Below are 15,665 nucleotides of genomic sequence, written 5' to 3' on the forward strand. Positions count from 1 at the left end.
AGTGTCATAGCTATGGCAGAGAGAGAGAGAGAGAGAGAGAGAGAGAGAGAGAGAGAGAGAGAGAGAGAGACCTGTTGTTCCCATCAAGAGCCTGATTGGCTGTGTTAGGGTCCTGCTTAGCTGAAGACAGGGTTTCATCAGCTGTCAGTCTTCTGTGAGTCTGGAAGAGTTCATTTGTGCCCTTGTTACCCTGTAGTCTGTACCACAGTTTTTACTTACTGTGCTCTGCTGTCATCATTTGCTGCTCAGGATGACTCGTTAGTTTGAATTAAATTTAAGGATCTACCTTCATTTCTTACTGTTGTCATGGATTCTTTACTGGCTTTTGTCTGCACTATTACTTTTCCTGTCCTCTCCACCCTGCTATCAAAAAGTTTCTTTTGTTGAAAATCAGAGACAATCATGTTAAAGCTATTCATGGTTCTCCAGCATCCAGTGTCAGCCTCTGACCTCGCCCATAGTTTTTGGCATATTGCCCGCTGTTCCTCAAATACCTCATTCTGTGTTAGACTTGTTGGTTCCTTAAGAACTGTCCTTCCTGCTTAGAATACTCTCTATTCTTCCTTTCTTTGATAAATTCCCACCTTTTTAAAAAAGGTTTATTTACTTATTATATGTAAGTACACTATATCTGTCTTCAGACATACTAGAAGAGGGTGTCTGATCCCATTACAGATGGTTGTGAGCCAACATGTGGTTGCTGGGAATTGAATTCAGGATCTCTGGTAGAGCAGTCAGTGCTCTTAACTGCTGAGCCATCTCTACAACCCCAAATTTTCACTTCTTAAAACCTAGTTTAAATGTATCTTTAAGATACATGTGAAGAACAACTTGAGGGAGTTGATTCTCTCCTTTTACCATATGGATCCAGGGGATCTAACTCAGGCTGTCAGGCTTTTACAAAGCATCTCACCAACTCCTCTTTAAGATGTCATTAGCTCTCCAGCAGAGGGAGTTAGTTCTTTCTTGGGACACTCACCTCAGCCATTAAATTGCATCAGGCAGGCTCATCAAGGACAAAGGACTTCCCTTATTTTGTTAATTCTCAACCTTCAGCTCATTGTCTGGCCATAGTAGTTTCTTAAGAGTTGGTGGGTTATTTGGGTCTTAATACATTTTTTTACTTACAGTGCTGCGTCTTCATAGCTCTTTTGGTAATTAGTTGGGTCCTCTTCCATCAACATGACTCTGGGTACAATATGAAGATTGGCTAGCTAAAGAGTCATCTTCAGGTTTCTATAGCCAGAACAAGCTGTGTTCTGTTCAGAATGCTTATTAATGCAACACCAGCTGTTGTTTACTGTTGGTGTTGCTAAGCTTACCTTCACAAACCAAGAAGGCTTTTTCTTTTTGGTGCTGTTGATGAAAACCCAGGTCTTGTGCATGCTAAGCAGGCTGTCTTTCACTGAGCCATACTTCTAGTTCTCCCAGGTCCCTAAAAGCTTATTTCTGTAATACTATGTTTTAGTTTTGTTGTTTCTGGATTTCAATTTTGAAGTTAGTGACTGAGTTTTCCATCTGTCACTGTTCTTTGGAGCTTGTCAATTTAGGAAGGGAGATGCCTTCTAATTGAAAACTGATGCTTCATACTTTGTTCTGAAGGCTCTGACCTCCCTCTCCCATATGACTTTTGTGCCTGTATGATGTCCCGTGGTTGTATGGTGGTGAGAGAGTCTTGCCCACATTATCTTTATTTCAGGAGCACCTAGTTAAAGGTACCCCCCGCGGCTCTGCTTCCTGACATTTCCTGAGAGTTTGTTTTACTTATTTTTCACATTGTGATGCCCTGCAAGGGGAAGCTTCACACACACACACACACACACACACACACACACACACACACACACACACACACATATACAGGATTTGGTTTACAACACCACATTTTCTAACATGGTAAATACAGTTTTGAAACTCCTTCTAACTTATCTGTTCTAGTTGGATGAAAGTCTGTTAGAATTATGGCTGTCTGAAGTTTCTCTGCTTGTTCTCACTTTGACTGTCTCTGCTTTTCTTTTCAGAAGGCATACATTCCTCCTTTTTCTTTTTTATTTAGCAGTTGATGGCTGAAGCTGCTTGGGAGGTGGAAAACCAACATTGACATCAAGAATTCCAAGAATTCAAGATTTGGTTCAGGAAGTGGGCAAGGCCTATAAAGCCACGACAGTGAAATAATGGTGGTAGCAAACAGAAAAATAAATAGCCAGTGGTGGAATAGAGAATCTGCCATTATGTCTACACTCAGAAGGAAACCTGAGTTACAGTGGCAGAGATGACATTACAGATCAGTGATGAAAGGATATGATAGGTGGTTCAGTGCATGGTGCTGGAAAATTGATGTTTGTGCCTGACTCATCACACTCAAAAAACTAATGGGCACATTGATTAAGAGCTTAAAAAGTGAATGATAACATTATTTAGCATTTATATAATAAAAATAAAAAAAACATGGTATTTTTAACCCTAGGATAGGACAGAATGTCCTTAAAACATTAAAATGCAGGCTGGCAGGGCTGGCAGGATGGCCAGGTGGTGTAGGTGCATCCCAGATGGCAGGATGGGGTAGGTGCTTACAAGCCTGGTGCTGTGAGTTCAATCTTTAGAACCCTTGTAAAGGCAAAAAGAATCAATCAGCTGTAAGTTGTCCTCTTCACATGTGCACCACCACATATACATGTATCCCAATTGTATGCTAATAAGTAAAAAAGGGTAATACAAACTCCCCCAAATATTGATCCATTCAGCATTATTCATCAAGAAATGTTAAAGAATAGGCAAAGACATATACAAAAGCATACACTTACACAGTCCAATAGTATACAGAATCCTTAACTTTTTAAAGTTTAACAGGTGTACTATTCCTGACTTAATATTTATACATATGGTTATTAGAATTATTTTGAGACTATCTTAAGTTGACTGTCCCTGCAGATTTAAAGTGATTCAGGGTAGGGGTACAGTTTCATGATAAAGTGCTTTCCTAGCAGATTTAAAGCTGTGAATTTGGTCCTTAATAATATAAAACAAAAGCAAAAAGAAGCCCATAAAATAGACCATTGCAGTAAGTTTTCTGAGTTACTAAGCTTGGAATTCAGACAGTTGTGTATGGGGTCTTTTCAGGAAATTCCATAAAAAGATAGGTCTTTTAAAGAATGTTCTGATATTTCTATATTATTCAGTAATAATTCTCCACCAGTGTTCCAGTGTATTTAGAGTCACTTATTTTTACTTAAACTACAGTTAGCAGCAGAAATAGTGATTACATTTCAGAGTTACAAAATGATTAGTTATGGGTGTCTGTCTGGATTTAATTCTCGCCATATGTTACCCTATTGGTTATCATTATTTTTTTTGTTGAAGAGTGCAAGTCTAGACCTCATACATGTAGTTGTGTGTTACGACTTACTTGTTGCATATCTCAAATGTTGCTTTCTTTTCTTTTTCTATTTCTCTTAAGTTGGAACCAAATCGTAGCAAGAACAAAAAAACCAAAACAATAACAACAAAAAAATTAAAACAAAAACCAGTGTTCCCTCTTGCATTTTTTTTTTTTAAAGAAACAAAAAAATAAGCAGACTGGTAGTATAGCTCACTGGTAGAACATACTTAGCATATGATAGGCTCTAGATTTGTTCCTCAGCCCTGAACAGGAAAGAAGACTTCAGAGTAAGAAGACTAACCCCTATAGCTCATGCCTGGCTATATTATATGGAGGTGAATCACTGATATCTGTGATCCGGTATCATGTCCCTGTTGGTGCAGTACCTGTGCTTACAGGTTCTAGGTCTTTTTATGTTGTCAACTAGTTTCACACTCTATTTACCACTCATCATTTAGGCAGTGAAACAGTCTAAATGGAAATTAAAGTAATAGACGTGGCTATCTAATAATGGGTAGAAAAATACAGAAAATGGCCACAATTAAAAAGCTTGGAGATCTGTGCCTCATAAGTAGGAATGCTATAGAAAGGTTCTTTGTGAAACCATTCATTGTATAATAGTCCAAGCAAGCAAATGAACTATTTGTGCATCTATGTAACACTGTACAGTTTTTATGTACAAATTTAAAGATAATTCTACTAGAGCTTGTTTTTCTGTTTATCCTGGGACCTCTCCAGATAATGAATTGTCCCAAATAAACCCTGGCTTTTGAAAAGTATCTAGGGTATACTCATGGAACGGTCTTGTTTGTGACCAGAAGAGATGGAGGGTCATCAGTGACTGTGTTTAAGTGACTGTGACCTAGGAGGCTATCAGGCTTTTTGGTCTTTAGATGATCTTCCTCAAATTTTGCAAATGATGGCATCAATTTTTTTTTCTATTAATGGATAGCTAGGGACACACACACACACACACACACACACTCCTTTAATCCCAACATTTGGGAGGCAGAGGCAGGTGTGGATCTCTGTGAGTTTGAGGCTAATCTGGTTTTCATAGCAAGTTCCAGGCTGGCTAGAGCTCCACAGTGAGACTCTGTCTTAAATATATAATTTATAATATTAGCTCACCACACCCAGTTAAGAAGTACCAGTGAGTGTAACAGTGTGTGCATTAGATGGCCCTTCAATGACAAGCATTTATCAGAAAGACCTAGGTAAGTGTAGTAAGGAATTTTGTGGCAGATTCTAGAGGGGTTAACATGAGGAGAAACTTAAGAAAAGGGATTGGGGCATATATATATATGGGTACTTTGTCTTGTTAGCATATTCTTTGTCTCTCTTTGTTGGTATATTGTTTGTCTTTCAGCCTGCAAATGAGGTGTGTAATCTGGGCATGGTTTTGCTTCTCATATTGCCACTAGTAATAAAAGTTTAGTTGATAGCAATCGATCAAGCTAGAATTCTGTCCAAAGTTGACTTCATGGTTTTCTCAGATAGCCACCATTTTACTCAGTGTACTGTGACTAAGAGCTACTCAAAAAAGGTATGTGAAGTTTCGACCTCTCTGAGAGGTTAAACCAAGAAGACCTGATAAATCCCTTATTCTTCTGTATTTATATCTGCCAAGAGAAATTTACCAATTGAAATGTTTCTACAAAAGTTGGTACATTAATTTTATGGCATATCTAGATATGATTACCCTGCTGGCTTTGTTTCCTATAGAAGGCATGGCCCTTGTAAGACAGTATCAAAGATGAATTCTGATGAGTAATAATTTTCAAGTAGCCTGGTTTTCCATACCTGATAGAAGTTGCTGCATTTTTCCAAACAGGTTCTCTAATGATCTTGCTTCACCATGGCTACAAATATGGAGGGGCTGGTTCAGCACAGAGTGGGGACCCAGCAGGTGGCTGAGGTGAGTGACAGGGGCTAGCACAATAGCTGGCACCCTTGTTTTTGAAAGGGTAGAAATCAGTATGCTCTGTGGTTTTCAAAAAACAGTCCCAAAGAAGTCAGCACATGATTCAAATCCAAAGCAGGATGCTGACACTAAATAAAGATGACAAAAGCAGCCGTTAGTTAGATTTTTCTGCATGGGTACGACGGTTGTGTATAATAAGATGACTTAAAATTTTATCTCAGCCTCAAGTCAACAAATCTGCTTCTTATTGTGCAGTAATTTTAACTCTAAGGCTGTGTCTTGTTTTCTTATATACTACTTATTACTGCACAATGGTAGACCAGATTGTTTAACTACTTGTTACTGTCCGCAGTACTGAAATACAGGGGTGCCCAACCCACTCAGTTAAGAAGTACCAGTGAGTGTAACAGTGTGTACACTAGATGGCCCTTCAATGACAAGCATTTATCAGACAGACTTAGGGTAAGTATAGTAAGAAATTTTGTGGCAGATTCTAGAGGGGTTAACATGAGGAGAAACTTAGGAAAAGGGATCGAGGCATAACACAGCTTGGTACCTGTAGGTAACATGAGGTGTAGAGGGGGTGTAGTCAGGGCCATACCTTGAAAAGTGTCATTACTTTATCATCACTAATAATATTCAGTAAACCAGACCCTGTGCAAGGATAACTCTGATAATCTTTTGAGGTTGGTTACTGTTTCCATTTTATAGATGAGAATCCATGCCTCAAAAACATGTTGTTAGCCAAGAGCTTATTGCAGCAGAAATGGGATTCTGACCTTTGCACTTTTTATAAACCTCCCTGGTTTATATTACAAGTATGTATTTCACCCTTAGAAGAAATGAAAATTTGCATTTTTGAATTACATATCTGAAACAAAGACAAATTTACCAAAGAATGGATATTCAAAGAAAAGACATGTGTAAATGTATGTGTGTTTTGCCTGAACTTGCGTCTGTGCACCATATGTGTACAGTGCCTGCAGAGGTCAAAAGAGGTATTGGATCCTTTGGAAGTAGAGTTACAATGGTTATGAACTGCAGTGTGGGTGCTAAGAATTGAACCCCAGTCCTCTGAAAGAGCAGCCAATGCTTTTGGCCATTGAGCCATTTCTCCAGTCCCTAGAAATATATTTTTAAGAACTATGAAAATGATGAGGCTTAACTGCTTTTATTGCTTTTAATTCATTACAGGAATAATACCTTGATGATAATTTGTTGTTTTTTCCAGTATTCAGTTTTATTTTCACTTAATAAGAATTTCTTATTGAGGCTGACTTGATATGTATGCACACAGTCCTAAAAGGCCATCATGAATTCTTTAAGAGAAGAAATTAACATTAATACCAATTTCATGTATGTATTCATGGAGTCATACATATAAACTAGCTAAAGTTTACTCCTAGGTACCATTCCTAATCTCATAGTCCCTCTTAGATCTGTGGAGAAAGTCTAAATCTTAACACCCTTCATTGCTCCCATCAGGGCTTATTTCTTTATTGCATAAAACTTATTGTTTTTATGTAGGGGAATGTTTATAAATTGAGCTCTCTTAATCTGAAACAGCAGTCACTACTAGCAAGGACATATCCACAAAGGGGAGAAAGCAGTCATCCCTCCAGTGTCAAGTTTCTGAGTCTTGGATTGTCCAAGTTTTATGACTTAAACTTATTTCTCTGCTCTTTTAGGAACTAGACATATATATTTCCATGTCCTAGTCAGAAGTATACCTACGTATCACATGACTTTAGGCCAACATTACTGTAGACTTGAAGCAGCAAACATAGTATGCTCCTGAACCAGGTCTGCTTCATCCTGTCCTTACCCCTATATCTTAAATCCCAATTTACTTTCTGCTTATAAAAATGTCTTTGCCCTGTTAGTTCTTGAGTTGTCAAGTGTAGACAATGTCTTTTTTTTTTTCTTTAAGAACTTTTTCTTTGATATAAAACTATACAGAGTTTTGAGCCTTCTGATTCATTATGGTAACTCCATATTAGACTTAAAATTTTTTTAAATATATTTTTATGATTATGAGTTTTTATGTATATGAGTATTTTGCCTGACATGAGTTCAGATGCCTCATACCCACATAAAAAGCAGCAGGATGTGGCAGTGAATTATCTGTAATTCTAGCAACAGTGAGTTGAAGAAAAGGGAATTCTGAGGTCTTGCTGGCTAGGCAATTTAGCTGAATCCATGAGCTCTAGGTTTAGTGAGAGAGGCTTTCTCAAAAAATAACAAAAACTAATGTAGGTGTTTGGGAGATGATTGAGTTTCTAAGTTATTGGGGGTGGGGGTTGTGGTGAAAATACCCCCACAAAAGCCACTTAAGGACAGGTGGTAGTTTTGAATGGGAAATGTCCCTATAGGCTCATGTATTTGAACTCTTGGTCCCCAGGTGATGGTGCTGTTTGGTGAGGTGATGGTACAGTCTTGCAGTGAGCTTTGAGAGTTTGTCTCTTCCATTTCCTGTTCACTCTCTGTGTTTTTAGTTGAAGTTGTGATCTGTCTGTTTCTCCTCCAGCTGCCTGCTCTAATACCTATCCAACAATTATTGAATCTCTTTGGAACCATAAACTAAAATAAACTTTCTTCCCTAAGTTGCCTTTGTTCATGGTATTTGTCCAAGTTAGGGTTTCTCTTACTGTGATGAAATGCCATGAACAAAAAGAAAGCTGGGGAGGAAAGCGACTTACTTACACTTACAGATCACAATCCATCACTAGAGGAATTAAGACAGGAACTCAACCAAGCAGGGTTGGAATCTTGGGGCAGGAGCTGGTCCAGAAGCCATAGAGAGGAGTTGCTTACTGGCTTGCTTCCCCTGGCTTGCTCAGCCTGCACTTCTTATAGAACCCAGGACTACCAGACTAGGAATGGCACCACCCACAACAGGCTGGGCCTTCTTCCTCCATTGAACATTGGGAAAATGCCTAAATCTCATGGAGGCCATTTCCTCAACTTTGAGCTCCTTTCTCTATGATGACTAGCTTGTATCAAGTTAACATACAAAACCAACCAGTACAGTACTTTATCCCAGTAACAACAGAAAAGTACCTAATATAGGAAGGAAGGGTTCCTTTTGACTTACGGTTGGAGGTACAGACTGTATGGCATGGAAGTTAACACTTCGAGAGCTTAAAGCACATTACAACCACTGTTAGGAAACAGTGCTGGATGCTTGTGCTCAGCTCACTTTCTCTTTTTAATACAGTTCGGGATGACAGAACACAGAATATTATCCACAGTGGGCAGAGCTTTCCACTTCGTTTAACCTCATTAAGATAACCCAGAGCTGGAGAGATGGCTCAAAGGGTAAAAGAATTTGTTTTTGCAGATGATTCAGGTTCAGTTTCTACCAGCCATGTGGTGCCCACAACCTCCTATTCAGTTCCAGAGATTGAATCCCCTCCTCCAACTTCTGTGGGGACCAGGCATGCATGTGGTATATAGCTATATAGGTATGCAAACATTTATATACTCTAAAATAAATAAATCTGAGGGGAGGAAACTGGACATGATGGTGTACACCTTTAATCCCGGCACTAAGGAAACAGAAGCAGATCTCTTCTAAGTTGGAAGTCAGCTTGATCCACATTGGGAGTTCCATGCTAGCCAAAGCTACATATTGAGACTTTATCTCAAAATAAAATAAAACAAGATAAGCCCCTACAGTCATACTTAGAGACCCATCTCCTAGGTGATTCTAGTTTGAAAGTTGACAATTGAGATTACCTTAATGGATCAGAGTACTTTTTGTACAAGCAATAAGACATAAGTTTAAATTTCAAGTAGCTGTGTAAAAATTGGACATGGCAGCCTCATACCTTTAACCTCAGCACTTTGGGATGTAGATGGAAGGATTGGTGAGGCATTCTGGCCACTGGCCTAGCTCTAGGATCAGTGAAATACTATCTCAAGGGATTAGAGGTGAATAGTGGGCATGTGTTATCCTTCTCTAATTGTGCATACAGAGAGAGAGATAGATGTACACCTATACACACCTGTGTACATCACACACACTCAAAGTAGGTATTGAGGGCAGTGTTTTAGGGTTTCTATTGCTGTGAAGAGGCACCATAACCATGGCAACTCTTACAAAGGATATTATAAAATATGTTACAAAGGAAAACATTTACTTGGGACTGGCTTACAGTTTCAGAGGTTTAATTCATTATCTTCATGGCAGGAAGCATGGTGGCATGTAGGCAGACATGGTGCTGGAGAAAGAGCTGAAAGTTCTACATCTGGATTGCAGGCAGCAGGAAGAGAATGCCATACTGGCTTGAGGACATGAGACCTCAAAACCCACCCCCCTACCCCCACCACCCCACCCTCCACCCCTGCAGTGACACACCTCCAATAAGGCTACATCTTCTAATAGTACCACTCCCTATGGGCCTATAGGGGCCAATTTTATTCAAACCACAACATTTGGCTCCCTGGCCTCATAGGCTTGTAGCCATATCATAATGCAAAATGCAGTTAATCTAACTTCAAAAATCCCCATAGTCTGTATGTTTACACACATATTATCAGCATTTTTAGTCTGAAGTTCAAAGTTCCTTCTGAGACTCATACAGTCTCTTAACTGTAATCTTTTATAAAATCAAAAAGCAGATCACATATTTCCTATATATAATGGCACAGGATATACTTTACCATTCCAAAAGGGAGCTTAGTGAGGAAATACTGGACCAAAGCAAGACTGTAAAACAGCTAGGCAAACTTCAGACTCTGTATCTCCATGTCAAAACCCTTCAACTCTCCAATTCCTTTGAGCTTTGTTTTCTGCAACATTTCTTTTTCTTGGGCTGGTTCCACTCCCAGCTAGCAACTCTTCTCAGCAGGTATTCCATGATACTGGCATGTCCAACATCTTGGGGTCTTCAAGGCAATCTAGGCTTCACCTTCACAGCCTCACACAATGGCCTCTCTCTGACACATGCCTGACTTCAGCTGCTTTCCCTAGTCAATGAGGGAGATTCCACAATCCCTTTCTTTTACCTATGACTCTAAAGCCAGAACCATGTGGCTGAAGCTACCAAGTCCTGCTGCTTGCTGGGGCTGTAACATGGCCCTCTTGTTCTATTACATTGTCCAGATTTCTGTTTTTAATGGTTTCCTTCACTGTATAAGCCTGGTTATCCTGGAACACTCTGTGGACCAGGCTGGCCTTGAATTATGAAGTCTACCTGTGTCTGTTTTCCCAGTGTTGGGGTTAAAGGTATGTGCTACTGCACCCAGCCCTAATCTTTTCTTAAATTCCTTTCACAAACTGGAAGCTTAGCTGGGTTGGATCTTGTCCTGAAGTTACCACTCTTTTATTTCATTTAACATCAGGCTTTTCTTTAATCTTGAGCACAGAACTTAGCTCTATTCCACTTCCTGGTGCCCCTTTTCTGAAATTGTACATGTTGTATTTTTCTTGCTCAGCGTACTCCTTTTTATTATAAATTATATGAGGGTGAACACTAATAACTACACCACAGACATGATACTAGACTGTTTTGAGATTTCCTCTGCCAAATCAATAAATCAACTCTTCACTCCAGCCTCACAACTCTTCAGTTCAGCCTCAGGCAGATTTTTGGACCCCCCCAAAAAAAGAAGGAAGGAGGAGAAAGAAAAAGAGGAGGAGGAGGAGGAGGAGCAGGAGGAGGAGGAGGAGGAGAAGAAGAAGAAGAAGAAGAAGAAAGTAGTCACATACTTCACCAATATTACAAGAACAGTTTCCATCCCACATGTTAATTTTCGTTTCCTCGGGAACCTCTTTAGCTAGGGCCCCACAGCTTAAACCACCCTCAGCACCACCATCTTCCATGTTCCTACTAGTATGCCCACTAAGCAGTGCTTAAAGCATTTCCTAACCCAAAGTCCAAGTTCCTCCAAACAAAGGTGTGATCAGACCTATGGCAGCAATACCCAAGTCCCTGGTACCAATTTGTCTTAGGGTTTCTATTGTTGTCATGAAACACCATGACCAAAAAGCACATTGGGGAGGAAAGGGTTTATTCTATTCAGCTTATACTTCCACAGCACTGTCTATCATTGAAGTCAGGACAGGAAAAAAGGGTAGGATCTTTGAGGCAGAAGCTAATGTAGAGGCCATGGAGAGATTCTGCTTATTGGCTTGTTCCTCATGGATTGCTCAAGTTGCTTTCTTATAGAACCCAGGACTATCAGCCCAGGAATGGCACCACCCACAATGGACTGGGTCCACCCCCACTGATCACTAATTGAGAACATGCCTTATAGCTGGAGCTCATGGAGGGGTATTACCTCAACTGAAACTTATTTTCTCTGATGACTCTAGGTTGTTTCAAGTTGACACAAACCCAGTACATTTAGGAAGAGTCTTAGTTAGGGTTTTACTGCTGTGAACAGATACCATGACCAAGGCAAGTCTTATAAAAGACATTTAATTTAGGGCTGGCTTATAGGTTTAGAGATTCAGTCTGTTAGCATCAACATGGCAGTTATCAGGAATATGACAGTGTCCAGGCAGACATAGTGCAGGTGGAACTGAGAGTTCTACATCTTCATCTGAAGGCTGCTAGCAGAATACTGGCGTCCAGGCAGCTAGAGTGATGGTCTTAAAACCCATACTCATGATGACATACCTGCTCCAACATGACCACACCTTACACCTTCTAATAGTGCCACTCCCTGAACCAAAAATGTACAAACCATCACAGGAGGAAAGAAAGGAGGAGAAGCCATTAAGGAAAACATGGGATATCTACCCCTGGCTTCTACACGTGCACATAACAATAGTTACTTTTTTTTTTTCCCCAGAGCTGAGGACCGAACCCCAGGGCCTTGTGCTTGCTAGGCAAGCACTTTACCACTGAGCTAAATCCCCAAACCCTAGTAACTTCTTTTTAGGGGGGTACCACTCATTCAAGACTGATAAAAAAATTAATTTCTTAGGAGGACAAAATAGGTACTGGGCACATACTTTGAATTTTTTAAAAGGCAGCTTTCAAACTGTTTTAAACTTTCAAAAACAGGCTAGAGAGATGGCTTAGTGGTTAAGTGCATTTGCTTCTCTTACAGAGAGAAGATCTGGCTTTGGTGTCCAGTGCCCATATATTGGTTTGAAACCATTCATAACTCTAGCTCTAAGGGATCCTATTCTCATCTCTAAGGGTATCAGTCATACAGGTGATTTACATAAACACACAGGCAAAACATATAAATAAAATTTAAAAATTAAAAAACAATGTAAGTCAATAACATGATATCAGTTAAATTAATAAATTATGTAAATTACATTAGATCACTTTTGTTAATATTTAGAACTCACATTTTCAATAACTTAAACTATCTACCCACCATGTCCCAGTTATTCCCAGGAAGGATACCTAGTTAATTCTAAGTAATCCTAGTATGTACTTGTGGGAGATTCTGATGTTAACCAGAGTAGAGTTTATCAGAAATGTTATTATGAACATTTATTAGGAACTTAAAATTACCATCTATAGCAAGTTTTTCTGAGCTTAAATGAGAAAGACAGTTTTCTACATATAGGTAAATACTCATACATAAAAATAAAAATTAAAAAATCTTTTAAAAAGTTAAAGATGCAAGCCAAGGAGATTATTGTTATTAAAATACTTGCTGTGAAACCACGAGCCCTTGAGTTTGTATATCCAACATGTGTGTAAAAAGCTGGGCACAGTGTGAATTCTCATAATTTCAGAGGTGGAAAGATGGAGACAGGAGGATCTTGGGTGCTTGCTGGCCAGATAGTCTAGGTAAATCTGGGGGCACCAGGTTCAGTGAGAGGAGGACCTTGACTCAAAAAATAAGGTGAAGAACCATTGAGTTAGACACCATTGGCTTGGCTATACATGCACACTACTCCCATATACCCTATAGGTATACAAGAGTTAAAAATGTACAACAACCTCAAATATCCTTTCTATGCTTAAAATCTTAAAGATGTTTTTCAGGTTGGAAACTTAAACCTAGATATAAATCTTAAACGTGAGGACATATGTATGGTAATAGCTGCAGAACTGACCATCTCATGAGAATAAAACCACACTTTGGTGCCTTACCTTAGCTTGATCCTCTAATTAAAAAGAAACCATTGAATACTGAAGTGAGTGTTGATTTCAACTTACTCTAGTGTCCATTAGAAATCTGAAACATTCAGTGTGGAAGGTCTTCATTTTTCCATTAGAGTTTAACTTATGAGGGCCAAACAATGATGTCTTGAGGTAGCTTCTGATTCACACTTTGGAATTCCTTCAATTTCACCCATATTGCTTCAGTACCAATAAGTAACTTCTCTTTCAGAGCCTCTACTATGACGGCTGCTGGATTGCTAGCATTGACTGGTGTGAGTTTTACTTGATTATCATTTCTCAGGTCTCTGGAGTGTTGGTTTCTCTTTGTGTTGTTCTTAGCCAAAGTTTTTCCATCTTTGGCCTTTTGCTCTCTTCACTTTTTAAAACAGAACAATAGCAGAAACATTTTGCTGTTGTCCAATGAAGGAGCAGGTAGGGAGGGGGCAGTGAGGGAAGGAGGCGACACTGCAGTAGCAGATGTATTAGAATCTAAGTCACCAGCACTAAGATTTTTGTTGTTTCTGCAGGTACACAATGATGACAGTCTGAGCTCAAGGCCAAATATTTCCAGTACAAAGATTTTTTTTTTGTAGAGCTTCCTTGTTTGTGACTGTTGTAGTCTTCAGTAGAGGGCCCCTTTTAAACAACCTTGGAAAGGAAATCTGATTGCTGTGAGCATCTTAAAGAAAGGTCATCCTTAAAGGGTTGGACTTGCTCCAGCCTCTATCCTGATCTTGTTGAGAGCACTGTTCTGTTCCTGTCATCCAAAATCCTCAAAAGATGCCCCCATATCCTTCTCTGGGTAGCTGGGATTCTATTCTGTCATATGGCTAGGATGCTGAATCAGAGAGAAGTTAGTACCAAATTTTTACAGTATTTCAAGATTAACCATAAGGCTTTTAAGACCAAAGTGCCATTTGCATGCTGACTCTTACTTGTTGGAAAACCATCCTTATCAACCAAGTATTTATATGGCGAGTCTTTTGGTTTGCGTTTCAAGTTCTTCCAACATACATAGCAGCACATAGCCCATAAAGCAACTTGCGCCTTTCCCTCTAGTGATTTTTCTCATAGATTTTTTTTCCCTAACCTTTATTTATTAGAGTGGAGAAGGCATGCTTGAGCCACAACACTTATGTGGCGGTTAGAGGACAACTTGTTTTGATTCTAGTCTATCCTTCCATCATTTGCGTTTGGGGAATTGACCTCAGGTCATCAGGCTTACACAATAAGTGCTTTACCTATGGTAATCCTGCTGGCCCTGACTGGCTGAGTTTGGAAACAGGGACATACTCTTTAGTCCTGGCTACCCTAGAACTCACTGTGTAGACCAGGATGGCCTCAAAATCACAGAGATTTACCAGCCTCTGCCTCAGTACTGGAATTAAAAGTGTGTACTACTACTCCTAGCCTCCTGTTTTGTTGTTGTTTGTTTGCTTTTTTTTTTTTTTTTAAATTGAGCAGTCTTAACCTTACTAATTCCTTTGGCTTTTTGAGACAGGGCTTCTCTGTGTAGCCCTGCCTATCCTGAAACTTACTTTCATAGAGCAGGCTGATCTTGAGCTGGAGATCTGATTGCCTCTGCTGGGATTAAAGCTATGTGCCACCATGATGAGATAAATGTTTTGAGACAGTTCTCATTCTGGCAACTTTTGGCTGGAACTTACTTTATAGACCAAGTTGGCCTCTAACTCATAGAGATCTGTCTGCCCCTGCTTCCTACATGCTTAGATTCTGGCTTTTTTAAAAAAAAAAAATCCCTGCTCAGGGATCGTCATGTCTTCAGTTCCTCAGATGTAGGATGGTAGGCAGGCACACGCTGTGGATTGAACTCCAATCCTAATGCTTATGTGGCAAGTACTTTATTCATTGAGCCATCTTGCCAGCCACATAACTAAATCTTAGCTCAGATTTTTTTCTTTTCTGCCTTTGTCGTACTATACTTTTATGGCTAGGATATCTACTACAGTGTTGAATCAAAGTGGTAATAGCAAGCATTCTTCTTTACCTAATTCTCATTTTAAATAGAAGGGTTTAAGGCAATTGTATGAGCTTTTATTCCTTATTAGATTAAGTACATTGTATTTGAAGTTGGAATAAAAATGATGAGTTTAGCAGATGTTCAGAGCCTGGTAGAATGATCATGTATCCTCCCTCTTAGACTGACTTTGCTGCTCAATTCCACAGTTTAAGTGAACTTGGCATGACCTTTGTACTTACACATTTTATTTGCATCTGTGTCCATGAATTGATTAACTTTTTTCTTAAGTTCTGGTGTTTG

At 39.4% G+C, this 15,665-nt stretch overlaps 1 protein-coding gene across 3 annotated transcripts in view; it reads left to right on the forward strand.

Annotated features, from left to right (window-relative positions):
- The window catches only part of Nr2c2 (nuclear receptor subfamily 2 group C member 2), a 66,322-nt gene that overhangs the window by 8,175 nt on the left and 42,482 nt on the right, over window positions 1-15,665 (forward strand). For 2 of the 3 annotated variants that reach the window (XM_052174343.1, XM_052174346.1), the window contains exon 2: window positions 5,214-5,297. The exons of the other annotated variant lie outside the window; for it this stretch is intronic. Coding sequence is in view for 1 of the 2 variants with exons in the window: in XM_052174346.1 (XP_052030306.1) it covers window positions 5,238-5,297 (60 nt within the window). In the remaining variant the exon portion in view is untranslated. The remainder of the gene's footprint in view (window positions 1-5,213; window positions 5,298-15,665) is intronic. 3 annotated transcript variants of the gene reach the window in all.

Source organism: Apodemus sylvaticus, chromosome 2, assembly GCF_947179515.1.
Source record: "Apodemus sylvaticus chromosome 2, mApoSyl1.1, whole genome shotgun sequence".
In the NCBI taxonomy this organism is placed as follows: domain Eukaryota; kingdom Metazoa; phylum Chordata; class Mammalia; order Rodentia; family Muridae; genus Apodemus; species Apodemus sylvaticus.